At 46.1% G+C, this 26,337-nt stretch overlaps 1 protein-coding gene across 2 annotated transcripts in view; it reads right to left on the reverse strand.

The window, feature by feature from the left end:
* The window catches only part of BICDL1 (BICD family like cargo adaptor 1), a gene marked incomplete at its 3' end in the record, with an annotated part of 95,578 nt that overhangs the window by 4,465 nt on the left and 64,776 nt on the right, over nt 1–26,337 (reverse strand). Inside the window, exons 3-8 of one of the 2 annotated variants that reach the window (XM_082852819.1) lie at nt 21,069–21,185; nt 17,951–18,097; nt 12,273–12,452; nt 11,468–11,686; nt 10,209–10,352; nt 4,364–4,494 (exon numbers count right to left, since the gene is read on the reverse strand). In XM_082852819.1, the coding sequence (XP_082708945.1) occupies nt 4,364–4,494; nt 10,209–10,352; nt 11,468–11,686; nt 12,273–12,452; nt 17,951–18,097; nt 21,069–21,185 (938 nt within the window). The remainder of the gene's footprint in view (nt 1–4,363; nt 4,495–10,208; nt 10,353–11,467; nt 11,687–12,272; nt 12,453–17,950; nt 18,098–21,068; nt 21,186–26,337) is intronic. The other variant, XM_082852820.1, reaches the window with a different exon arrangement.

Raw genomic sequence — 26,337 nt, forward strand, 5'->3', positions numbered from 1 at the left:
CGCACAGGACCAGCGACCAATGTGCATGGCCTTGAGAGGACCCACCGCAGAAGCTGCCCAGCTCACATCAAAGCTAAGCGCGGCCGGAAGCCAGAGCAGTTGGGTTAACCTGCTCGGGCCACCGCGCGACCAGCACTTCGTCTCTGGCCTCAAGTCCACCGAGCAATCGGTCACTTCCCCCGACACTCCAAGGTCCCCAGAACGGCTCCCCGCCCACTCTTCCTAGAGAAGCCGCTCCAGACCTCTCACACCAGGACCGCCCACCCGCACTGCAGCTGCAGGGACAGGAGCCGAGCCTGTCCAATCAGCTCCGGCATCTCAAATGCCGCACGCTGCTCCCGTCACGCCCGCTGCCATTGGCTGGCCGCAAACTGCGGAAATCCTTGCAAGGCGCGGGTTGTCATGGACGCCCGGCTGGCCAACCCCACGGTCCTGGAACGTCAACGCAAACCCCTAGCGCCCCGCGGCAGGGCAGCCTCTTGAGCTTACAGGCGTCTCCCGGCAGGTGTCGCCACGAACAGCCTGAAGACCCCAGAATGTGCTGAGTAATGCTGCTGGCGGAGGGGCAGAGGTCCAGCAGCAGCTGCGGCCCGCCACGCACCGAGGGGTCCCCTTCCTTCCTGAAAGCCCCCCGAGCTGGGCCCACCTTGCAGACCTAGGTGTCACAGCCTTGGACTGCACCCTCCGGAACGTTTGCTCACCAGGGAATCTTGGTGCTTCTCGTTCATGGGAAACCCCAGACAAGGAAAGCAATGCTGCAGAACTCCCTGATCAATACATTAATGTTTTTTTAAAAAACATTTTTATTTCACCGGGTCCCAGTTACGTCATGCAGGCTCTTAGTTGCAGCATGCATGCAGGATCTAGTTCCCACGACCCGGGATCCAACCCGGGCCCCCTGCATTGGGAGCACGGAGTCTTACCCACTGGACCACCAAGGAAGTCCCTAAATCAGTTTTAAAAAGGAATATTTCAAAGGGCTAGAAGAATTCCTTATTTAAATGAAACCACTAGCAACTGACTCCTTTTTGTTTTTGTAAGGCAGACTGCTAGCCCTGGATTTTTTTCACTGAGGACCTTTCATCTGCAAGGAGATAAAATTGTTACTTAACTTAGCTGAAACTCACCTATTATATAGGATAAGGAACACCTTAAGGTTGTTGCTGTCCAGTGAAGAGAGGGAAGTTATTTTTCTTGGGGGGTTCTCACCCCTGTCTGCACATTAGAATAATGGGGTGGGCGTAAGGGGACGCTTTTAAGAAGTTGCCCCAAACTCAGAGATTCAGACTGAATTGTTCTGGAGAGGGCTCTGGCAGGGGGAGACTTCCCCAGATGATGCTAAAGCACAGCCAGGATCAGAGATGAGGTATATGAAAGAATCTTGTAATATTCTTAATGGTCCTATACATATATGTGATTCCCCCACATTGAATGATTCCTTAGGTCTCTTGTCTGAATTTTTGTATACCCAGAATTTCATTTCTAAGGGACAGAAAAAGAACTATCCTGGAGTGATCTACCTCCCTAAGGGCCAGCCCTGTTTTACAGGGTCCAGGAAGGACAGGGGCTTCACTCCAGAATTCTCCCTACTCAGGGAGAAGAGTGTGCAAATCTGTTCAGTCAGACCCCAGGAGGTTAACTGGGCCTTCTTTGGCAGCAGGAAAGGACATGCATTTCAAGGTAGACTTGGTGATTTCCTCTGTCACCCAAGTGTCAGACCTAGGTGCACTTATTTTAAGGGAGGGGACTGGACAACTGTTTTCTCTGCTCTCCTGCATCCTGGAACTTTCTCTGGCTGTATCTCCCACCTCCCATGCTGATGACAGAGTATGGTCAGAGCTTGATGGTCAGCTCTCCTCCACCTGTCTAGCTGAGAGAAGGTGACCAACTAGACTCTACTTCTAACTTATTCTGCTTCTTATTCCCGTTGGGCTTTGACAATTAGTACCCTAATTTTACCATTTTATTCCCTAATTGTTTGGCACAATCTCATCCTTTGTTATTCATAAAAGTACAGTCTCACTCCAAAGTATCACACTGCTATTCAAGTATTCAGTAACTAAATCCACCAGGAATGGCAAAGATAACACAGGTTTGTGAGCCTCACTAAGGATAATTCCAAAATGAACTGGAAATTGAAAGACAACCTGATACGAGATTCTGACCAGATAGACAAGGGGACCCAAAGGTAAAACTATGAAACGGAGATGATGGAAATGATTAAAGAGAACAGAAGGGAGGGGAGGGGACAATTGTATATGGAAGTGAAAAGTGGGAAGGTGTGAATTTTAAAGTCAGAAATTAAAATGTGTCATATTACTTTTTAAAAAGGCAAATAGTATCTATTTACAAATTGTTTTAAATAAATTCATTTTAGCTTCCTGACAAGCAGCCTTGAGGTAAGGGGAAAGGATGTGGAACAGGAGTCAGAGACCTGAGGTGGAGGCCAGTGATCAGCACTGGCTGTGATCCCGGGAAACTTCCTCATCTGTAAAACTGGGATTAAAAATTTTACTTCTTGCTGTGGCTGGGATGATGAAAGGATGAAGTGTTTTGTAAGTAGTAAAGTGATGCACAAATGTTGTTATTAATGTGTTGCAAAGCCCCCAAAGCAGGCGCATTTTTAGTACCTTTTACCTCCTGACACTCGGTGTATACGGCAGATTGAGTGTGTGATAAATAATTTTCAGGGGAATGGGGAATATGTAAATGTTTTTTGCCTATGTACCGCCACATATTTTGAATGTAAAAGAATGCATTTATGCATTTCTTCTCTGCCGGAGAAAGCCCAAAACATTATTTAAAAATGACCCAGGGACTTCCCTGGTGGCGCAGTGGTTAAGAATCTGCCTGCCAATGCAGGGGACATGGGTTCGAGCCCTGGTCTGGGAAGATCCCACATGCCGTGGAGCAACTAAGCCCGTGCGCTACAACTACTGAGTCTGCGCTCTAGAGCTCGAGAGCCACAACTACTGAGCCTGCGTGCCACAACTACTGAAGCCCACGTGCCTAGAGCCCGTGCTCTGCAATAAGAGAAGCCACTGCAATGAGAAGCCCGTGCACTGCAACAAAGAGCAGCCCCCGCTCACCGCAACTAGAGAAAGCCCACGTGCAGCAACGAAGACCCACCACAGCCAAAAATAAATAATTAAAAACAAAAAGAAACAGTGAAATTACAATGTTAAAAAAAAAAAATGACCCAGTTTACTACAACTATAAAGGACAGAGAAAAATGTTAAATGACACTCTGGGGATGCAATCGAACTTAGAATGCAGAAAAACTATGAGATAAAAGATCCAGTTTCTTCAATAAATGCAAATTGGAAAAAAAAAAGACGGAAGGGGAAGTGTTACAGACTTTTGGGACATAACAAGTAAACAGAGTATGTGGACTTTGGAGTCTGATACTTATCAATTATAAAAAGACATTTATGGGACTTCCCTGGTGGTCCAGTGGCTAAGACTCCACGTTCCCAATGCAGGGGGCCTGGATTCGATCCCTGGTCAGGGAACTAGATTCCACATGCTGCAACTAAAGATCCCACATGCCACAACTAAAGATCCCACATGGCACAACTGAAGATCCTGCACATGGCAATGAAGATCACTAGTGCCACAACTAAGACCCGGTACAGCCAAATAAATATTTTTTTAAAAATACATTTATGGGACAACTGGGGAAATTTGAACACTGGATACTAGATGATATTAAGAAATTGTTTTAAGCTTTTTTACGTGTGATAATTCTGGTGTGTATTTTACAAAAAGGATCTTTTTCTGATAGAGATTTATGTGAAAGTGTTTATGGGTGAGATGACACAATTGTCTTGTGATCTGCCTTAACGTGGTCCAGAGGGGAGGTGGAAGAAGTGGGTGGCCATAGATGAAACAACACTGGCCATATGCTGGTTAGTGTTGAAACTCAGAGGTACATAGGTCGGAATTCATCTTACGTTTTTCACTTCTGTGTATGCTTGAAGATGTCTATAATGATAAACAAAACAAACAAAAACAACCAAAAAACCTAAAAATTAAAAAGTTGAGGTATATAATGATATTGGAAAGCTCTCTAAGATATAAGTGGAAACAAAAACACAAGACATGTGGAGCAACATCTCACTGATGTTTTTAAAGAAATCTGCAAAAACTATATTGTACACCTGTATATGCATAGGGAAAAAAGCTGCAAAAAATGCATACCTGACTTTTACCAGTAGTGTCTGTGAAGAAGAATGGGATTAGGAGTGAGGGCGGGTAGCAGGGAAACTCTCACTTTCAGTTTTGTATTCTTCTGTATGATTTAACTTTTAAAATTGAGCACATACTCATGTTACTTTCAGTTAAACAAGTGGTGCCCACTCACTTTGCGATGGCCTCATCCCGGTCCCTGATGGCCTTCTGAAGCTGCTCCTTTGGTTCCTTGTCCTCAGATGTCATTCTGAGTCGGTCTCTCTCCTCCTTCAACGCAGTCATCTCCACACTCAGCAGTGTCACCTAATGAGAGACGAAGGGGATAAACGTGATGATACCACTGCTGCCGGCCTGGGGTGTTTCCCTCCAAGAGGGAGGAAAGAACAAGGCCCAGGCAGGCTCAGGGCCTATGTGCAGGGCCGGCTGGTGACTTCCTGCTGCCCCCTGCTCCAGGAGAGAGGAGGCCTCATGCTAGGCTGGAGCTCAGTGGCCAGGGAAGAGCTCAGCCCTGGACTGCAGCCCTGGGGCCAGATCCCTGTTGTACAGAGCACAGCACCTCCTTCATTTCAAGGCACTCTCAGGGACCTAATGAGTGAAGGCCACACACGCATCAGGGCACTGAAACACATTTTTGGGGGTAGGGACTCAAATTTTGTTTCTAGCCATCTTCCACTCAACATGGAACACTGCCCTGTGTTTCACAGGCCCCTGGCTGGTCCCAAAGCCTGGAACCTGGCTCCCATTTCTGTGACAGCACTTGACGCAGCCTGGCTCTTTCACCTTCTTCCTTCAGCTCCCCAGGTCAAAGCTACATGGAATTTAGACAGAAAAATGATGTCATCACCTTTCACTTCAAGCCTGTTACCTTTTCTGTCGTCCATGCCTCAGTGAATGGCACTAGAGCCCATTCACTGGCAGTCAACCTTTGGTGGTGAGATGCCCCTCCTAGGGGCTCCCTCAGTGACCACAGCTTAACCCACCCACTGTACAGAGTAACCCCTTGAATACCTTGAGCTCTGCCATGCGAGTAGTGTGCCCTATCTATCTGTGTGTCTCAGAGCCTGAGTGCATACAATGCTTAATCCCCAATGCTTGTGCAGTAGACAGTTGTCATTTTGGGGCTAGTCAGCATCCACAATCCCTTCCTATCTGGGGCATTCCTGGCTGCATGGACCTTGGGAGGAGGCAGGGCATGCCCTCCCACTAAGGAAGCCAAAAGAAGAGACATCCTTTCCTAGGTGCCTTGGTCCCCCACCTGGGGCTGCAGCTCTTGAGGGTACAGCAAAGCCATCGGCCACTGGGAAGTTAGTACATGGACAACAAATGGATTTGTTGCCCCACTCCCCATGGCTTCCTGTTTTGGAGCTCAGTTCTCCAGCCTTCCTGTTGATTCTGTAAGATTTCAGATTTAATTCCAATATATTCTCTTTCTGCTTAAGTTAAGCAGAGCGAGTTTCAGTTGTCTGCAACCAGAAACCCTGCCTGGTAGAGCTTTCAATAAATATTTGTTGAATGAATGGAAGGCGGGGAGCCCTTCGTCTCAGTTGATAGGATCAGACTAGAGTCAGGATGCCTGACCATGCCCTCTTATTAAATATTACACATACTTTTACATCTTTCCAAGGGGAGATCCATCCATACAGGTCTTTCCCTCCCACAAGGGGACAGACATCACCTTCTGTACACTCCTCTGCTCTTCAAGGCCCAGGTCTAATCATCTTTAGACAATGAAGCTGAGCAAAGGCCCCAGGACTAAGGCTGAAGAGCAAGTTTCTCTGGAGGTACTTTGGACCCCCCCAAGCTGAGGCAACACAGTTGCCAGCTCCTGGGGTAGCAGCCACTGAGGAGCAAATCAGAGGACACCCAGTAATGAAGAGGTATACAGGACAATTTGTTGTCGCTATGGGCAATGGATTTTGTACTCTCAGGTGCGTGGTAGGGAATGTACCTGGTACTCTGTGCTTTCATGGCAGGGACAGCTCCAGTGAGCTGGGTGAGAAGCCTTAGGGAAGAACAGCCTGGGCAACTGCACAGGCCAGGGCATGCAGGTGCAATGAGCCTTGAGGCAGATGAGGCAACAGGTGAGAAGCCCAGCCTCACCCTATTCTTAGCAGGTTCCGCAGCCTGGTAGGCCAGAACTCAAGACCCAGAAAGCACCTGGCAGAAACAGCCAGCCCTCCTCAGACCAAATGAGCCCTGATGTGGCCTCAGGCCAGCTGTGGGACAGCCAGGTGTTCTGCCAGCTGAGTGAGTGACAGATAGAACTACATGCTAGGCAGGAAATGCCAACATTTAATGTGCTCCAGACAAAACTCCACAAGAACTTTTTGCTTTGGCCTGGAAAACCTGATCAAGGTAGAGACTGCCAGCTTAGGAGTGACAAAGGACTTATCCTCTCTGAGCTGCACATAAGTTCCATAAAAAGCAGGAATAAAAAGAACTATTCTGGGCTTCCCTGGTGGTGCAGTGGTTGAGTCCGCCTGCCGATGCAGGGGACACGGGTTCGTGCCCCGGTCCGGGAAGATCCCACATGCCACAGAGAGGCTAGGCCCGTGAGCCATGGCCGCTGAGCCTGCGCGTCCGGAGCCTGTGCTCCGCAATGGGAGAGGCCACAACAGTGAGAGGCCCGCGTACTGCAAAAAAAAAAAAAAGAACTATTCCCCACCATCAAGTTGTTGTGAGGATCAAACAAAATAAATAACATCAAGGGCCCCGCTCAGGGTGTAAGTGCCTCCCCCTCCTCCCCCCATATAGACCTTCCCGCTGTCATGAGGACCCACTGGGTTTGCTTATCTGCTGACTTACGTTACAGCCACCCCTAAATCCACTTTTCCCCATTAAGGTGGGTGTCCTCGAGATTGAATAGCATCAAAGGAAACATCCTGAAGTCATATATCCAGGGCTGACAATCATTTGCATGCCTGCTCTAAGAAAGGTGCTGCACTAGACGCTTTAGGAGAAGACAAAAGTACGTCAGACCTTGAGCTTGTTCTTGCGGGGGGTCTAAGGCTGGACTGGGAGGATGAGATGGGAGTGAGCGTAACCATGACAAGGCAGGGCCAGGGGGCTCCCTGAGGAAGGGAAGCAAGAGAGTTTTGAGGAGGAAGTGAAACGTGATCAGGAACTTGAAGGATGAGTAGGGCTGGGCTGTATGTGCAGGTGATGGGGGAGAGTCTTCCAGGCAGAGCGGAAGAAAAGACCCAGATGTGGGAACACAAGGGCAGCCTGTGCCACGCCCATCTGTAGCCTACATTCAATTCTGCTAAAGCTAAGGAGGTGAGATGGAAACAACAGGAATGGAGGCTGGATGGCTGGATGCAGCCAGACCGTGGTGCCAAGAGGGCTGGAGGCTTCCCATTACTCGATGATGGGAAGTCAATCTAGAACGTGCAAGCGGTGTCCCATGTTCAAGTTGTGCTTCAGAAAGATGGATCCATATCATATGGAAGGGTGACTGGGCTGGGGGAAGGCAAACAGCTGGGAAGTGAGGACCAAAGGCAGGGTGTGAAAGAATGAAGGTCTGAAATGGGACAGTGGCTAGGAGGATGGAGGAGAGAGAACCTGTTGAGATTTTAGAGGAGGGGTCACTGAGATCTCATTAGTAAGGGCCTCAACTGCTCCCAGCACACACTCCCCAGAGTTTTCATGTCCCTGCAGTAACTGGCATGTGCTTCAGTCAAGCATAAAGGAGCCAAATGACCGGGTTGGGGACTGTGTTTCTTACTGTGCCTCCCACGACCTGGCTTATTGGCCTGGGAATTGGCGAGGAGCCAAGAATAGCTACTTTTCATATTGCTCTGTAGGTCCTCCCTGGCTCCCAGCAGCAGCTCCAGACCCCACGGGCAGCACTCACTGGAGAGCTGCAGGGATGGGGGAGAAAAGGCTGAATGGGTGGGCAGGGAGCTTTCCACGGCCATCACGAGGGCAGGAGGCAAGTCTTCAGGCCTGGCTATGGGTTTCTGCCTCAAACAAGTAATTATCAATTAAATTAAACCTGGGCTCTCTTTTATTTTAAAATTTGGGTAGGCCTCTGAGGGGGTGGGGTACTGCAGGCACTTCACCTTCCAGGCCCCATACCTTTTACCTCTGGCCTAGTTTCCAGGAGAGAAAAGAAAGCAGTGGGAGTGGAGGCTGGATCATGGGCGAGGTCAGACCATGGTCTAGGATCCGTTTGCTGGAACCTCGGTCATACGCCACCTTGTCTGGGCCCTGCTCCCCAAAGGGTACAAAATTGGCCTGACTCCCCTCATGATAGCGAGAGGCCCTGGAGTGCAGAGGCCTTGTCACATCCACCCAGCGCCTCTCGAGGTCTCGGGCAGCACAGGCTTGCGCTGAGCTAACTGCACTAGGCACCTCTGCCCGCCATGATGGCTGCCATTTCCACTGTCCTGGTAATTCAACCCGCATCCCATCCACTGCCCTGGGAGGTCAATGTTACTCCCAAGGGACGGCTTGGCTAAGAGGTTTGCAGCTTTGACTAAGGAAGAGATGACCCCTGGCAGAGGCCCAATTCTATATCCTATTTGGGACCAAGCGTAACCATCTGCTTGATGAGGTTTTTTGAAAGGGAATCCACAGGAATTGACCTAAACCAGTTATCAGTTGAACTTTTAAGGAAAATTCCCTGGTAGAGATGGTCTCCTAAATAGTTCCATAGCAGACTCTCAGCAACCTCCACCTTGCTAATGTTTCTGAACCCAATAATGCCCTCTCGGGTTTCCAGTTTTCTAATTCAGAGAAGCAACAAAGCGACTTTTATTAATCCAAAGAACTCTTATATCTGCTTTCTCGTGCATTTTATTCTTCGAGTTTGGAAGGTGTGACACTCCCCCACCCCGCCCCAGCCAAACAAACAACCACCTGAGGGTCTTAGGTTTTAGGCACAAGAATGTCTTTGGCTGCCCAACCCTACTTCCCAGGGGTTGGCCAGGAACAAAATACAGCTTTCAGGAGCATCTTCCTGTCCTCCTTATCTGGTCATTCACAAGAAGAAGAAAGCAGTAATGGCTGGGGGTGCAATATCTTCCAAGAGAATACTACTAGAAAGTCTAATGGGTACAACCAAAAAAAGGCAGGAGTTTATTTCTGTAAGTTCCTTTAAATTTAAGAAATACTGACTGAAGTGAAAGCCAGGCTTAAATTCCATCTCTCAGCAATCTCTTCCTGTAGCAGGAAGGGATGACTAGCTTTGGACAAGGAAAGAAGGGGGTAGGGTTTAAAATGGTACCTGTCTGGTGTCCCCCGCAAGTGGGACAGAACCTCCACACGTGACCCCAGTCAAAGGGAAGAGGGTTTATTTATCTCCTAGGACAGATTTTAGAAGCTCCTTTTTGGGTGGGGCTGCTCCTAAGCCCTTTAAAACTTTTCAGATCAGAATATAGATGTCCTTCTCCAGTGTTCTTAAGAGATGAGATCATGATCAAACAGGAGAGGAACACTGAGAGCAGCAGTAAGTGCCTCTAAAGCTGAAAAACAGGCTGGCAGAGGTGACGGCACTTACAAAGGGAGAACAGGCCTGCAAAGATCAATTGTTCCTCGGTTTGCAAACTTCCCTGCTCAGAAGCTGCTGGAAAACCATCAATAAGCGTCCTGGGAGCTATGGCACTTTAAACTGTCAGAATCCACCCAATTATTTGGGCTCTGCAGAGGGCAGTGTGTCGCTGGAGGAAATGGAGGGTCAAGCTCTTCTTATCCCTGACAATTTCACTTTGGCCTAAACCAGAGGACTGTCTTCTTCGTGGCCACGCAGCATGTGGGATCTTAGTTCCCTGACCAGGGATCGAACCCGGGCCCCCTGCAATGGGAGTGCGGAGTCTTAACCACTGGACCACCAGGGAAGTCCCAGGCTTCTTTTCTTGAAGACACCCAGTTCACCTCAACTTTAGGTCACCGCCCCTGAGATCCGTCAGAGGAGAGCTGCTTCTCAAAGAGACGTGGGAGAGGGAAACTCACAGGGGTCCTGAGGGAGCTGGGGACATGTGCACATCCTGCGCTGGGGTGAGGATGGGGGTGCTCACCTGACTGTGGAGCCGCTGCAGCTCTTCTAGGCTTTGCCTCAGTTTACCCCTCTCTCCCTCCATGAGTTCCCTTAGGGCTCTCGAATCCTCACTGGTCTGCCTTATCTGTTCTTCTAAGGAGTCATCATCAATTCTCCGGGAGCTCTGACAGCAAGAGAGAGAGAGCCGGCCAACCAGAGAGGTGGTGAGAGTGGAGGGGAGTGGAGAGATGGTTAGTGGGAGAGATGCAGAAGGGGGAGAGAAAGAGGAAAGGGGAGCAATGGGGAGGGGAGCAGAGAGATGGTTCGGTTTGGGGAAACACAAGATAGTGGGGGGATGAGGAGGAGAGGGGGAGAGGAGAAAAAGAGAGGCAGAGGAGGGAAGAAATAGAGGGTTAGAGGAGAGAGATTCTCTTGCTCAATTTCAACGTGTAAACAACAACTAGACATTTATTTTGTTTCAGGTTTCGGGGAAGGGAAATTGTGTGGAGCCAACAGCACACCTCACTCTGACAGCTCCCTTTCCCACACTGACCCGGCCTCCACACTACAGTATGTTCCACAAATCAACACAGCATGTTCAGGTAAGGACAACCACCCTTTCACCTTACTTCACCTCATATGGGTAGAGAGATGCAACCATTCTGTAGGAGGAGGAAACCTGAAGAAAAACAACAACCTGAGAGCTGGGGTGGTGAATGGAGAGTAAGTCTGGCAGAAATCTGACATGAAGCTGGAAGAAATGCCCGTGTGCCTGGGAAGCCTGTGGGAATGTTCCTCTCCTCCACAAGAGGAGCCACATCTGGAATTCTAAAAGGCCCTTGTTGTTGATCATCCTAACTTTCCGTGCTCACTTCTAGCCTTCGAGCAGAGAAGTTTCAGATCTTTTAAGTTTGCCTGTTCACAGCTAACTCCACCACCAGGACCAAGGGACTACAGAAAAGTAACTTGCAGTTTTTACCGGGATGCAAATTTCTACAGTCAAAGGCCTCCCAGGAAAGCCCTCACACTCGAGGTCCCCGTGGCCTGCACGTAACCGCATGGAGGGAGGCCTCCTCTGCATCCTGTGCCTGCAGGAAGGGACTCTGGAGTCTTCCATCCCCAGCATCGGGCCCTCTGCCTGCTCCCCAGTGTTCAGTGCTCTCAGATGAGGGCTCAGAAGAAATTCTTGCAGACGTTATAAGGTTCCAGTTCTAGGGTTAACCTCACCCTCTGCATTTGGTTTCAACCTCCCACCAGCCAGGTTCTGTGGAGCAAGGAGCTCTCAGCTTGGCCTCTTACCGTGGGCTCCATGCCATCCACAATGCTCTGTATCAGTCTCTTGAGCTCGCTGAGAGCAGTGCGCAAGCTGCCTGCTGGTACATCCTTGGCAGATGACGTTTCTGAAGACTCGTCCATTGAGGAGTCCGTGGAGACGGCCGAGTCGGCGCTGTCATTTCCTCGAAGGTGTGAGCAGAGATAGCGAACCTGGCAGTAGGCTTCCCAGAGCTGCAGTCTCAGCTGCCCCACAAAGAATTATTCCTGATTATGGATTCTAGAGAAGACTGCCACCAGCCATCTTCTTCTAGTGTATGAATCCAAGATACTAGTTATAGGGAAAGTTTTTTTTTTTTTTTTTAATCACCTGTCCCAAGAAATACTGATACTTATTCTGGGCCCAGTACACCTATACAGAGTCCCAATTCTTATTTTCCCTGTCCTCAAGCCCCTCCCATTTGCACATAAAGCACATCTTTATACAGTCTGTTACTTTGGTGGAAGTCAGCGCATGATTGGGGGAATGAGCGGTTATGAGTAGAATGAAAAGAAGCTAATTGGATGGATCACGAATGTTCTAAAACCCTGTCAATACAAGAGGTATGAGGCTGATATTAGTCAACAAGCATTTCCTAAGAGGCACTGCTTCGTGACAGCTCCAGCCAGCAGGCCTAGGGGCTTGCACAAGTGCAGACCACGGGCCCCTGCCAGGCTGAAACTAAACAGCAGGCACGGGGTGACAGGGATGGCCGACGGGCTCTCAAAGGCCAGGGTCTGCCCCAGGATCCCTGGGCAACCTCACGTGCCACAGCGGTGGCGATGCCAGCACCTGCTCTCTCTCCTGCTCCAGCTCCTCGGCCTCCATGCTCTGCTCTATTTCAGACAGGAGGGACGTGCTGGTGGCTGCAGAGCTCTGCAGACTCCTCTCCTCAGTGAGCTCCTCCACCTTCACCTGCAGCTGTCGGTAGGAGAGCCGTACCTCCTGGAGCTCCAGCTGGCTCTGATGCAGCTTTCAGAGAGACAGCAAACGGTGGTGAGGCGGGCTGAACCCAAACAGAAAAACTGACCCTGAACCCAGTCATGCTTTTAGATCCTGCTACCAGTTTACAGAAAAATACAGAGGAGGGAAGAACTGGCTAGACTATGTTAAGGGGATGCAGTCAGCAAAATCCAGATTTGGGAAATTCTATAGGACAAATAGCTCAGTTTCTTCAACAAATAAATTTCAAGAAAAAAAAAAGAAAGATAAAGGGGGAAACTATAGATTAAGAGACTTAAGAAACATATCAGCCAACTGCCACATGTGGGCATATTTTAATTTGTATCATGATTCAAATGCAAAATGTGAAAAACAATGACATTTATAAGACAACTGAAAATTTGAACACTGACTAGATATTTGATGATATTAAAGGAAATATTGCTGAAGTTTCTAGGTGTACTAGTCCTGTGGTTATATTTTTTTATGTTCTTATTTAGAGGTATTCTTTATCTACAGATGAAATTATAAAAATTCTGGGATTTACTTCAAAATGAGAGGGGAGCAAATGGATGTAATGAAGATAGGGCGGGACTGGCCAGGAATGGACGGTTTGTAGAGCTGGACAATGGGTTACGTGGGATGTCATTGTCTTATTCTGTTTTTGAGTTCATCTGAAATTCTCCAGAATAAAATGTTCAACACGCAAACATACAGGCATACAAAGTAAGGCACCATTAGACTCTCACCAGAATGGCTAAAATAAATAATAGTAACAGAATAATAATATCAAGCTCTGATAAGGATGTAAAATAACTGGGACTCTCATTTCTGGTGGAAATGGAAGATGAACCACCACTGTGGAAAACTGTTCGGCAGTTTCTAATGAGTGAAATGCAGATCTGTCCTACTATTCTATGATCCAGCTGTTCTATCCTATGATCCAGCTGTTCCACTCTTAGGTGCAAACCCAGTAATAAATGACTGAAAATGCAGATGAAAGACAAACAGGATGTTCACAGCAGCATTATTCATAAAAGCCACAGATGGGAAACAATCTAAACACCAATAAAGATAGAATGGATATATTCACATGCTGGAATACTACACAGCAGTGAAAAAAAGAACATACTGCTACTCTACAACATGGATGAATTTCTTAGACATGATGTTCAGCAAAAACCAGACACAAAACAATATATAATGTATGATTCTATTTATAAAAAGTTCCAAAACTTCATTGAGATAAAAGAGATGAAAGTCAGAATAGAAGTTTGCTTTTGAGGAAGTGTTAGCGTATTGACTGGGAGGGGGCAGGAGGAAGACTTGTGGGTGCTGATAATGGGCTATGTCTTGATGTGGATGGTGTTCACACAGGTATATATAAAACTTCAACGGGCTATCCACTTATGATCTGTATGCTTTACTATATATGCATGTTGTACTTTAATGAAAAAATTAAGAGGAAAAGGGTTGTTTGGAAAGGAGCTAGGGGTGGGATCTGGAATAACATCTGGGCAGTAATACCAAGAGTTCCCAAACCCATGGGAAAAGCAGTCTCTCCCTACTTTGTGTCATACCTCATGGTTTACAGATAAGGCCCTAGGCCTGGGAGGGGCCTTACATAGCACTAGAAGCTCAGAGGAGGAGAGCGACACCAGTGGTAGAGAGGGGACAGCAACGCAGGCATCATGACCTACGGGGCCAGGGCTCATTCCCTCTCTTTCGTTGTCACTACTTCACCCTTCTCTACATTCTCTGTGGCTCCTTCCCTGTGGGGTCCAAACAGGGCACTGCTACCTGGTGAGGTTGTTACTGCTGAATGTAAGGGGAGACCCTACTGTGGCTGCTAAATGCCACACTTTTACTAATATACTCCATCACTACACTTACTTTTAGCACAACAGACCCTAATTGCAGAATCAATCTGTTTGCTAACTGCTATGCACATGTCCATATACTACACGTGCACAGGAGCAATGTTTCCTACTCTTTTATTTGTGGACTGCCCACCCTCCTTTTAAAATATATTTTTGGGGGTGAGGATGGGAGAAGAACTTCTGGGGATTTAAATTTAATTATTTTATCCTTTTATAAAATAGCATTTCTGGGTCATCCCTGTTCATTAAAAAGAGTGAACACTGTATTGTCTTTTCCAGACTGTCATCCAGGTGGGCTTATGGCTCCTGCAGAAATGCAGAGACGAAGGGGCAGTGGGCAACTCAGAGCTCTGTGGTTCGCATGAATGGGGCAAGCTGCCTTGCAGAGCCCGCAGCCAATCATTTTGGTGCCCTGGGAGCCTCTCTTCTGCTGGTCCAGTATCAGAGAACATTTGCTAATGGCACCAGTGGTCTGGATGTGCCTTAACTAGGAAGAGTTTGGAGCCTGGCTGCTTGGAGAATGAAAAAGGAATTGGCAAGCCTGCTCTGCATGGTTCCAGTGGATCAGCAATACCTGCTGGTCCAGTGGGAACTCCTCCAGCCTTGGTTTTGAGGAAACTCAGAAAGAAGAAATTAGGCTTTGGTTTTTTTTTTTAAGATATGCCTAGGAAGCATTTGGCACAATTACAAACGGCATTTACTAAATTGACAAAATGCTTTGCAATTATTTTCTAGACAACTCCACATACATCTCAGCAGGAGAAGTTCAGCACAGACAAGTACAAGTTCTTAGTCACTGGACAACATTAGTTCAATTACTCATGCACACTCAAAGGTGCTTAATTAATTATAACAGCAAAAGAACAAAGACCAGGACAGGTCTGCCCTCTCTGGTCAATAATTGATCCAAACTCAGAAAAACCAAACCAAAGCAAGGAAGACTCTATTAAATATAAGAACCCTCTAACATAAGAAATATCACCCTTTATAAAACAAAGATGAAACCAAATGTATTTATATGTATGAACAAGGAAGACACCAAATGTCTTGTGATTGGAGAGTATACTAAGTTCAATACTCATGCCCTTAAAGCTGACAGAAGTGGGGGCACTCTCCCCATTTTACGTTGCAGGAACTGAGATGGTGTGATGTTAAGTGATTTCCCTAATGGTACACACCCAGAGTCAGGGCGAGGTCTAGACTCCAGTTCATTTGCTTCCTGGGTCCCTACAGTAAGCAGGGCCTGTATTCTCTGCTGATGAAAGCCACCCACTGATTGGGACAAGGCCCCTGCACACATTTATAAGATGCTCAGCTTGGTATGAAATAGGGCAGTTAAGTTGCCCTCAGAGGGACAAATCCTTTACTGGGTATTAAGAGTTCAGCAAAATGCCTGATTTTTAAATTTACTGGGTGCTCAATAAGTAATAATTTTTATCCCTGCTCAGCCTGAAAAAAAAAAATCAGAGTTGGATTTGATCAGTGGTTTAAAAATCTGTGTTTGACAGTAGAACCCCAGTTACACAGTAAACCAGATTAAAGGGGGCTACTCTGCCTGTGGCAGCCCTGTTGCCCTGCCTGCTCAGCCTTCTTCTCATCCCTTGTCTGAGGAAAAGGATTAAAATCATGGGATTAGATACATTCCAAGGCCACTAGCTCTACATTTTACAAGTCTGATTTAGGACCATTCACCTACTCCCTGAGTGAGCTGAAATTTCTATTTCTGTATCAGTACAGGCCATTTCATCCATAGAACTAATTAGCAACACCTTAAGGAGATTTTTATATGAATAAAAGGAAAAAAATTACAAATAGTTCGGAAAGATGAGACTTCAGCCCATAAATGCAGATTTTCCAAATCAAGGTGGGAACTCCCTGACTTGATGTAGGCCCTGCACTAGTGATACGCTCTTACTCTTGAAGAAGCCCAATTGGAAGACAGCGAGTGTGCAGATGGTGAGGATGTGAACATGGTGTGACTGGGGACTCTGGCTGCTAGAGAACATACAGCCCACTGTGCCAGCCAGGCACCGCATGGTCCACACTGGTCCTGGCTCTTCCCCATCTCCAGGTCTCCCATTCTTGATATGAAATAAGGACTTTTCATTTGTGAATTCATGCTAAACTAGAAGTTTGTTTTAGGCAGGGCCATTTTCCCATTTTTCTGTACTTCTTTTCCTTCTCCTCTCCATACTCTACCTCAGCAACCCTCAGGAGAGTGCCTGATGGGGTAATAAATGCTGAAACACTGACTTCCAGAGGCAAGTGATACACTGGAAGCTATCACTGAGCACCAGGTAAAGCAGGTAGGAGGGTCCTCTTCTGGATTCTACCAAGGACTTACTGCACTTCTTAGGATAAAGGATTCATCTTTCTAAGCCTCAGTTTTAGAATATATGCAAAACCGCTCTGTTCTCTGTAAAGCGGCATACAGATGTTCATGCTATTATCGTCGTCAACCTTAAAATATGAACAAACTCCTTTCCATTTTGAAAACTGCTGTGAGGCTTCAGCCAGCATCATTTTCTATTCAACATTCACTGAGGCCCCACTCATACAAAGTTCTGAGCTGAAGGTATAAAAGCATGGAGAGAGAAAAACTGTTAATTTGCCCTAAAAGAGGTTAATTACTCAGATGGCCATTTAACTGATGGTGTCAAGTGACCTTAGCCTAAGAGGTCTCCTTAGCCTAAGAGGTCTCCCCAACCGAGGGCTTTCCTCAACAGCCAACCGCTCAGCCCAGTGGGGCCTTCTGAGGCCTGGTCTTTGGGTGGGGACACACCTGGCACTTGAGTATACTTGGCTGACCACTTCCACACGAATGGCACCATTGCAATCTACTCCACTCCCTGGCACACTCAGAGGACGCCCAAGGGGAAGCAGTGCATTCTTAGCCACTGGCCCCAGTGGTCCTAGGCTAGCACAGCAAAGCTTTCTCGGCAGCAGATGCTACACTCTATTTCTGGGGAGGCTGAGTGATTATCGTTTTGTTTAGGGGGTTGTTTCCTGTCAAGTGTGAGCTTTGGGATTCAGCTGAGGCCTGGTGGCAGTTCCCAAATAAGTACAAATATAGCCATGAAGCAATTTCCTTTAGGAAGAAAAAAGAGGCTAATTAGGCTCATAGAGGGGTCAGCCTGTGCCTTTGTTAACAACTGGCAGAATCAGGATATAAGTCTTGCTGTGTTCAGTGGGCAGCTTCTTGGTTTCTGTTCAGTGCCAGCCAACTAAATGCATCCGCCTGGGGAAGCAGCAGCAGAGAGCACTGTGAGCCAAGCACAGAGTCACAGGATCCCTCTGAAATCTCCGGCAGGTTTCACAAACCCCAGGAGGCAGGACAGCACTCCTGGTGTTCCAGTCATGTTAACAGCCCAGAAAGAACTCAGTGAAACTGCTCCTGGGGCCAGTGGCTCAGAACAAATTGGAAGGATGACCTGTGGTAGCAATGCGCTTGTTCTCGGCAGAGGAAGACCAGCCCAGTTAGCAGAGCCTGAGGAGAACCATAACCGGGCCCAAGGGGAGACCTCTCAGCTTTACCCACTCCTGACCCCGGTAGTGGCACTGGCCTCCCAGCCTTTCCCTTTGGCTGGGCAGCTAAGCACTCCTTTGACCTGACCCTGGTCCTACATGACTGCTTCTCTGCCCCAGTACCTGGAGGTCTTTGTCATGGCCCTGCCTCTCCAGGATCAGCACCCGGTCCTGTAGCTCCTCCACAGTCCCTTGGAGCAGGTCATTCTCCTCTAAGGTGGCACTGAGACGGTGCTCCAGCTCCCGTTTCCGATCCGACAGCATCTTGATCTGAAAGGGTGGAGAGCCACAAGGGTGGTGTGGAGTTACACCCGGGCTGATGAGTAGGGAGGGAGGGACCAGCCCCGGAACACGAAGGCAGGTGTCTCTCCAAGTGCTCTGCGCAGGGGCCTGGTGCCTCTACCTCTGAAGGAACAGCTGTGAACTCTTAAGCTGAGGAGAAAACCCCTCCCCTTTGGAAACCTGTCCGGGAAGGGGTAGGAGTTAAACTTTGGGGAAGCTGGAATGTGGGGTGCCAGGCAGAGGCAAGGAAGGTTAGTGCTCTCTGGAAATTCCACAGATAAGACAGAGGAGGGCCCCACCTTGCTGCCTATAACTTTTTTTTGGCCCTGCCGCACGGCATGTGGGATCTTAGTTCCCTGATCAGGGATCAAACCCGTGCCCCCTGCAGTGGAAGCGTGGAGTCTTAACCGCTGGACCACCAGGGAAGTCCCCTGCCTACAACTTTACTTCAACCCCACAGTTTATGGGGCAGTGGAACCTAATCTGTGGGACCATTCTTCTTTCTCAAGTCCTGAGCACAAGAAAATGCCCAAGACAGTCTCTGGAGCTGCTGTATTCTCATATTCTATGTCTCTCCTTTGTCCTTCCCCCACTGCTGGCACGTCTGGCTCTTGAGTCATGGTCCAGACCCCGGGTTAATGGGGGAGCCAGAAGGATACAGAAAACAGAGCAGTGCCTGCATCAGCCCGTGTCCTGGGAAGGAACATGACATGCACACAAGTAAATAACTGATTTTACTTAAAGTATCTTTTGCTTGAGCAAGAAGTTTGTGAATAGAAGCAATTTTTCTCTTTTTGTTAAACAGGTTGATATGTTTGTACACTGAGTATCTAGCTAGTCTCAAGAAAGATACAGACCTTCTTTTAGAAAGGCCTGTCTTGTCTCTTCCGTTTCAGTGAGAAAGCAGAGGAAAGGAGGAAAGAGATGCTGGGTAAGAAGCCGCCCAGCACTCCCCAAGGCCAGCGATGCTTCAGCCCAAGAACACCGCCCTGCTCAGGGGCTATGGGAAGCCTTCCCAAATCCCTTCAATTGCTAGTGGCCTTGGGAACTTTCGGAGTCCTGCAGGTCCCCCAGCTCCTCCCATTTATCAGTTTTCTGCTAGAATGATCTCTCAACCAGTTTCTTGTGAATATTCTCCTGTTGCGTTTAAGATGTTCTCCACACTCTCTAGTCTAGCATGACAACAATTCACTAAAAGGACCAACCTCAGACTGTTTCCAGGGGAGATTTGGAAATGAATGTCTAACTTGTCCCAAGTCCTCTGAAATCTTTACCTTCCCCCTGCTTTTTGGCTGTTCTCACTCTCTGAATTCTGTTCATAGGGCACAGATCTTCCCTGGCCACCCACCTATCAGATAGGATGCTGTCCTGGGGAAATGAAGTATGTGGCCTTTGTCCAGAGGGATCAGGTATCTGGCCAAACAAAGAAACACTGTCTCTCAAGTGTGCACCTGGGTAAGGGACCGAAAGGAGCAGGCTCTTTTGTGAATGGGTCCACTATTCCCCACACTGAAGCAGCGTTACCCACATGAAGGGAATTCTTACTCTAGCTGGTTTTCATTTAAATACCCTCTGACCTTTACATTTTCCTTCCCATGGATCACCTTTGTTTCCCAAGTTCCACTTAGTGAAGTCATGAGGTAAATATGGTTCTGATACACAGCCCCACCCCTTAAAAAAACTTAGCAATTCAGCTCTATGTGAAGTAACTTATTTGAAATAAACAATTTCATAGCTTGGCTTTTAAAAGTAGCAGTGTTATTGGATGAAGCAAGGAATTGGCACTAGGCAGCCAACTCCCTCACCCCATCCTACACACCCTGAAACCTGGGACCAAATCTGGCCATAAATATTCCTGGGAAAGACCCTGTGTCATGAGGGTCTAGAAACAGTGAATTGGGGGTGGTGGGGAAAGGAAAACAGGCAACTCGATGGAGTCAGACTTCGGCAGAGGTGGTTGAACAGCACATCATGCACACAGACCGTCACAGACAGGCATGCCAAACCCACCAGCACAAACTACTTACTTCAAGAACCTGCTGCTCAATACCAGTAGGAATTCCAAGGGAAGGGAAGAAGGAAGGGAGAGCCAGGAGAAAAGAGAAGATATGGACAGACTTTAGGAAAAACATCTTCATGTCATTTATGAAGCAGGAGAGCAGCCGTCTGGGCCTCTTGGGCCTGACCACGCTGGCTGGTTCCTTCAGGGGCGCACGATCATGTGGCGCTAGACCGTCCCTCAAAGTGTGACTCAGCCAAAGGGCTACTGTTCGGACACTTGGCTGAAGGGTCCTGGGAGCAGATTAGGTGGAAGCCTCCTCAGGAGACAGCCCCCATTTGGACCGGTGATAGGACCCCTCCCCTCTCCTCCCCACAACTGGATTCTCAAAGTATTGTCCCCTGAGTGCTACTTTTTTCCCCCTCTGGCCCTCTCAGGCCATAGACCCTGCCTGCCCTCTCATATACTTTCAATAACATTACTTTCTTCCAAACACCACACACAGTGCTTTCCACGTATTAACTCATCAGATCCTCACAACAACCCTATGAAGTAGACACTTCTATTACTCTCAGTTTATAAGTGACAATAATAGGTCCTTTTAAGATGGACTGAACTGGACCCAAATGGAATGGAGGAAGGGAGGATTCCCTTTCCAATCTTCTATTTAGGATTGGCATGGATGTTCTTTGAGGGATCAACATATTCAGTAAAAAGTAGGGCATTCATAATTTCAACACACTCAGCAGTAACTCTGAGCAACCTTATTTTTCTAGACAACAGGCTACCTGGAGGAACATGGTCAAGTGTTCCCCATTTAGTTTCTCACAGATATGTCTCCCTAGAGATTTTAGATAGAGCAGGTTTTTGTTCAGAGGGCTCCTTGTCTAAAAGACCTGGCACGGCACCTCCACTGAGAAAAGCACTTCCATCCAAGCACTGCTGCACGGGGAGGCTCACCTCGGCCTGAAGGCTTTCGAGTCGGATGATGTGCTGGTTGGTTGATGAGTTTTTCTCCCGAAAGTCTTCTCTGAGGGCATGGACTTGCATAGATAGCTGTCTCTCAACTTCTGATGCCTGCAAGCAGAAGAGACCATAGAGCTGATTTAGAGGTTGTACAAAAGAGGACTGATTTGTCTTTCATTTCTCAAGCATCTCTTTGCAACTCTATTCTACAAGTACACGATGAGAAACTGGTCTCCCATCCCTGGTCCCTTTGTTCCCTCACACCCAAACAAGACTAACCCCTATCCCTACCTCCACCATGAATGATTCTGTCTAGGTCTAAGACCACTTTGCTGATCAGAGGAAACAGGCCTAGAAAATTGTAAGTTCTCAAATGTTAGTTATCATCATTATGATTCTGCACACAGCAGAAGCTCAGCAAACATCTAAATTGAGAGACATTCTCAGTATTTTACATGGAAGAATAAGACCAATATACCTAATACCTTAGAAATTCCGTTATTTCTCCCGTGCATTTCCTTAGTGGGGCCCAGGCAAATCATCTCTGTCTGTATTTCTTACTTCCAGGCAACATGGGTACTATTTAAAATACCCTGTCATGTCTGTTAAGATTTTTCTGTTCATTCCTCAAGGAACTTTCGATTCTCTGGGGAGTGCTGGCTGAGGTGCTCGTTTCCCACCCTAATCCATTTATTCTCTAATGCTGAAACACAGCAAACACCAAATACCATTTGGTGTGTCAGCACCTTCTCTTGAATATGCAGGAGAGTACTTTGAAAGAATGCACCCTTGGAAAGATATGAACTCAGTCATCCTCCGGAGGGCCCAGCCAAGCCCCCACTGAGGAAAGCCCTGAACCCTGCCCTGTGGAGGAGAGCCACAGGACAGGTTAAGTAACTGCCTCAGTGCTTTTCTGAGGCCAAATAGGGTCAGTAAGCTTTATGCGTTCTCAGGAAAGATCACGGTGTGCAGAAATGGTTGGGAAAGGCTTTCAGAGGAGGTGGGATGGTAATAATGTTGAAATGGTAGGCTAGCTGTTCAATGAGGCTCTTACAGTAATGGTTATAGGTTCAACAGTTCCTTTTATCTTCAAGTGCTGTATAACCAATTGTCCATCTTTTTTTGGTTCCATAGATTCAACAAACGTGCCCCCTGCCCCAGACTACAGCACCACAAGAATCAACCTATACTGCTGATTTTTAAACAATTACAAAACATACAACAAAAGGAAATTAAACCATCTCTTTTTCTTCCTTATTCTAAATTTAATTTTAGACACTACCAGCTTGTTTCTTAATCACTTAGAAACACATTAGTCATCCTTGCCTAAAAATAAAATTAGTATTATTTACTGAGTACTTCACTATGTGCAAGAACTGTGCTAAATGCTTTACCTCAATTGTCACAACCAAAGTAGGCCTGTCACCCTCAATTTACTTCCAAGGCAACAGGCTCAGGGAAGTGAGGGAACTTGTCCCACATTTTAGTGAATGACAGCATCAGAATGGTAAACTTTGGGCTGTCTTACTCCGAAATTAGGACTGCAATACTGCCTTCTTACACAGTATCTTGAAATAGTTTTTCCTATTTCTATCACTCACTATTGAAACTAACTTCATGAGTCCAATTTAGAAAGGCTTGTTTTCTTTCTTTTCTTCTTCTTCTTTTCTTTAATACTAAGCAATTTTATTTGACTCTTGAAATTTCTTCAGATAGAATTTAGGGCCCAGAAGGAAAATTTCCTCTTATAAATGCTGCAGTTCGATTGCCTATACTGAATTCAGTTGACTATCAGGGTTTCAAATATGTTCAGATTACAAAGCACTGGGTAATTCAGGCAGCTGACCTCATTCTGAGCATCACTGCCTTGACATGAATCATGAGACAACCACAGAGATGCACTGAGGGCTACAAATCTAGCCCAGGTGGTATCAGAAATGCTCCTGTAGACAGTCTCCTCTCAAAGTGATCTTCCTAGAAATAAAATTTGTCTCTTCCCTCCAGGAAGCATGACACCAAAGTCTCAGCTCCTAACCACTATGTTATAATGTTTCCTTTAATTGTCTGACTCCTCAGATGTGCCCAAGGATATACTGTTCACAAAGACTTCTAACCTACAGCTCTCATATGAATCTCCAACAGCCCTAAGAAGCAGGAATTGATGGCCTCATTTTGCAGACAAGGAGGTGGAGGCTGAGAGGAGTGGCACTGCCCTGGTCTTCAGCCTCCCGGTTCTGTGCTCTCCCACCACACCATGGCCACCTCCAGTCAGGTGGCCAGTCATTTGTCTGTGATGGTGATGGAGGGGAACGGATCAATCAGACATATAAGTACCATCTGTAAGGAGCTAATGCACCTTCCAAAGTATATTATTTTCTTCTTTTTCAGAGATGGAAACTGGCTCAGATACTTAGACCTGACTACCAGAATGAATATTAGCTATTTCTGCACATAAATTAAATAATAATCTCTGAAGTTTGACATAACTCTAATGTTCTAAATGCTTTCTGAACAAAGTATCAGCAAGGTTACAAAGCCAATTTTAGTTCCATAGTGGATTTCAGAGCTTCTTTGAAGTTCTTCAAGTAGGAGAGTAAGCCAGAATAACAGTGGTCTTTCTGAAGAGACCTGCCCTGCTCCTGAGAGGAGGGATGTATGATGAAAGGAAAAACAAGTTAAGGGTCAGATGGTCAGGGTTAAGAGCTCCTGTCCTACCATAGATATGGGTATGAGTTATATGAGTCATTTAACCTCTTGGAGTCTCACTTTCCCAATTTATAGACATATTCGTCCTTTACACTGTAACACAAAAAAGGCAGGTTTGAAGGTATGCCCATTTCCCTATTTGTAATTCAGGACTTTGTGGGATTGAGTCTAATCACTGAAGTGTAGGGAAATAAAGAAAGGAAAGAAATATCGCATTGCTACAAGTTTAGGGCAACTAGGATCAGTTGTTTGCTTTTTAAAAAAACTCAAGTACTGAGAACACCATGTGTATATTATAAGGAGCTGTCATACACATAAGTCCACTGAGAACAGCCTGTTTGGTGACTTGGCCAACATCATGAAGGTCAAGCTAAAAAATACAGGGAAATACAGAAATATTCGGCAGCCATACCTTTCAGTTCTGTTCTCCTGGTGGCCTTGCAAAGATAAGCTATTTAATATCCAGGAGCCATACCTCTCTTGGAGATAAAAAACTTTCTCCTTCTAGGTTTAGGGCAGCTAGTCATGGCCCTGGGACCTTTTTTGGTGGTCGTGGGGTTATATTAGGATAATTCATTTTGAAAGCAGAAAATGACAGGCATGGGACTTACAGTTTACTTCTCAAAATGATGAGTTTTGACTACTGTACCTGATTAAGCAGCCAGTAACAGCTGTGGCAAAACTGTGGCAGAGAATGACATCTATAATCATAGGTGAATATAAAAAAAGATGGTATGCTTTTAGCTCAGGTATTCTTTTATTCTTAAACTCTTAAATTTTTTTAATAATAAGAGTAACAGGTGACTTCCCTGGTGGTCCAGTGGCTAAGACTCCACGCTGCCAGTGCAGGGGGCCTGGGTTCGATCCCTGGTCGGGGAACTAGATCCCACATGCATGCCACAACTAAAGAGTTTGCATGCCGCAACTAAGAAGAAGTCCACATGCTGCAACTAAGACCCGGCGCAGCCTAAATAAATAAATATTAAAAAAAAAAAAAGAGCAACAAATGTTTAGAGAAAAAAAATTAAGACGAACTGAAGGACTGAAATGAAAGTTTAAGTCCCCACTTATTCCTAATTAGTAGTACCACTCTCCAGTGATATATCTAATATCACCCATATTAGAGATACTTCTTGTGAGTCTTTGTAGAAATTTTCTATTCATATCTATCTAAAACATTACTAAAATTTTGGCTTTAAAAATACATATAATGTTTTAACATCTTTCTATGTCAATATGTAAATCTACCTTATTCTTTTTAACAGTTGTCTGGCATTTAGTTATATGAATATACCATAATTTATTTAACTAGTCCTTGCTTATGAGCATTTATAGAGTATTTCAATTCTTTGCTATTATAAACAGTGCTTTCAAAAAATATCCTTGCTAATCAATCTTTGTACTTGTAGGAGAATACCCTATAAGTGAATAAATTCCTATAAGTGGAATTACTAGATAAAAGGAATGCATATGCATTTTTATAGGAACTGCCAAACTGTCCTCCAAAAATGTTGGATCAATTTACTGTACCCCTACTGACAGAGTGCAAATATGCCTGCTTCCTAATACCTTGCCACCACTGGGTATTATGAAATGTTTTAATCTTTAGATACTTATTTCTAATGTTCTCAAAAACATCTCTTTTACTTTCATTGCATAAAGATTGAATAAAGAAAACAAGACATTCAAGAAATAACTCTAGTTCTGTTAAAGAATGCTGAAAAGTTTAACACATACATTTCCTGAACTATCTGAAATGAACTACTTTTATAATCTGAGTGCTCAGGTAATTATTTATTATTTAATTAATCCTCAAATTGGCAAAAAAAACTGACAGTGTGTTCCTTCTGCCCGATAAGCTTGATTTGGTCAAGTACCATCTAGGACAGATTACTTTCTCTCCACTGAGCAGAGCTGTTCCATGATTACTTTTCCAATTGACATGATTAGCAATATAAGAATATTTCACTAAACTGTAACATTTTAAATTTGTTTAAACTGGCCAAAGTAGAACTGTTAACTATATACTTTTTTAAACTTTTTTTTTAATTTTTATTTTTGGCTGCTTTGGGTCTTCATTACTGTGTGTGGGCTTTCTCCAGTTGCAGCAAGCGGGGGCTACTCTTTGTTGTGGTGCACGGGCTTCTCATTGCGTTGGCTTCTCTTGCTACAGAGCACGGGCTCTAGGTGCGTGGGCTTCAGTAGTTGCAGCATGTGGGCTCATTAGTTGCAGCACGCGGGCTCAGTAGATGCGGGAGCACGTGGGCTTCAGTAGTTGTGGTGCATGAGCTTATTTGCTACGTGGCATGTGGGATCTTCCCGGAGCAGGGATCGAACCTGAGTCCCCTGCATTGGCAGGCAGATTCTTAACCACTGCGCCACCAGAGGAGTACCAACTATATACTTTCTTGTTAAATGGAGGCAAGGAAGTTGCGTTAGTTACACATGAGCATCCATTTAACTTATTTGTGAAAAGAAAAAAAATGAGCCAATTAACTTAGAAATTATAGTAGGAGAGATCTACCATTTTATTTTTATTTTTTAATTGAAGTATGAT

The sequence above is a fragment of the Leucopleurus acutus genome (genome assembly GCF_964270905.1).
Source record: "Leucopleurus acutus genome assembly, chromosome: 13".
NCBI lineage: Eukaryota > Metazoa > Chordata > Mammalia > Artiodactyla > Delphinidae > Leucopleurus > Leucopleurus acutus.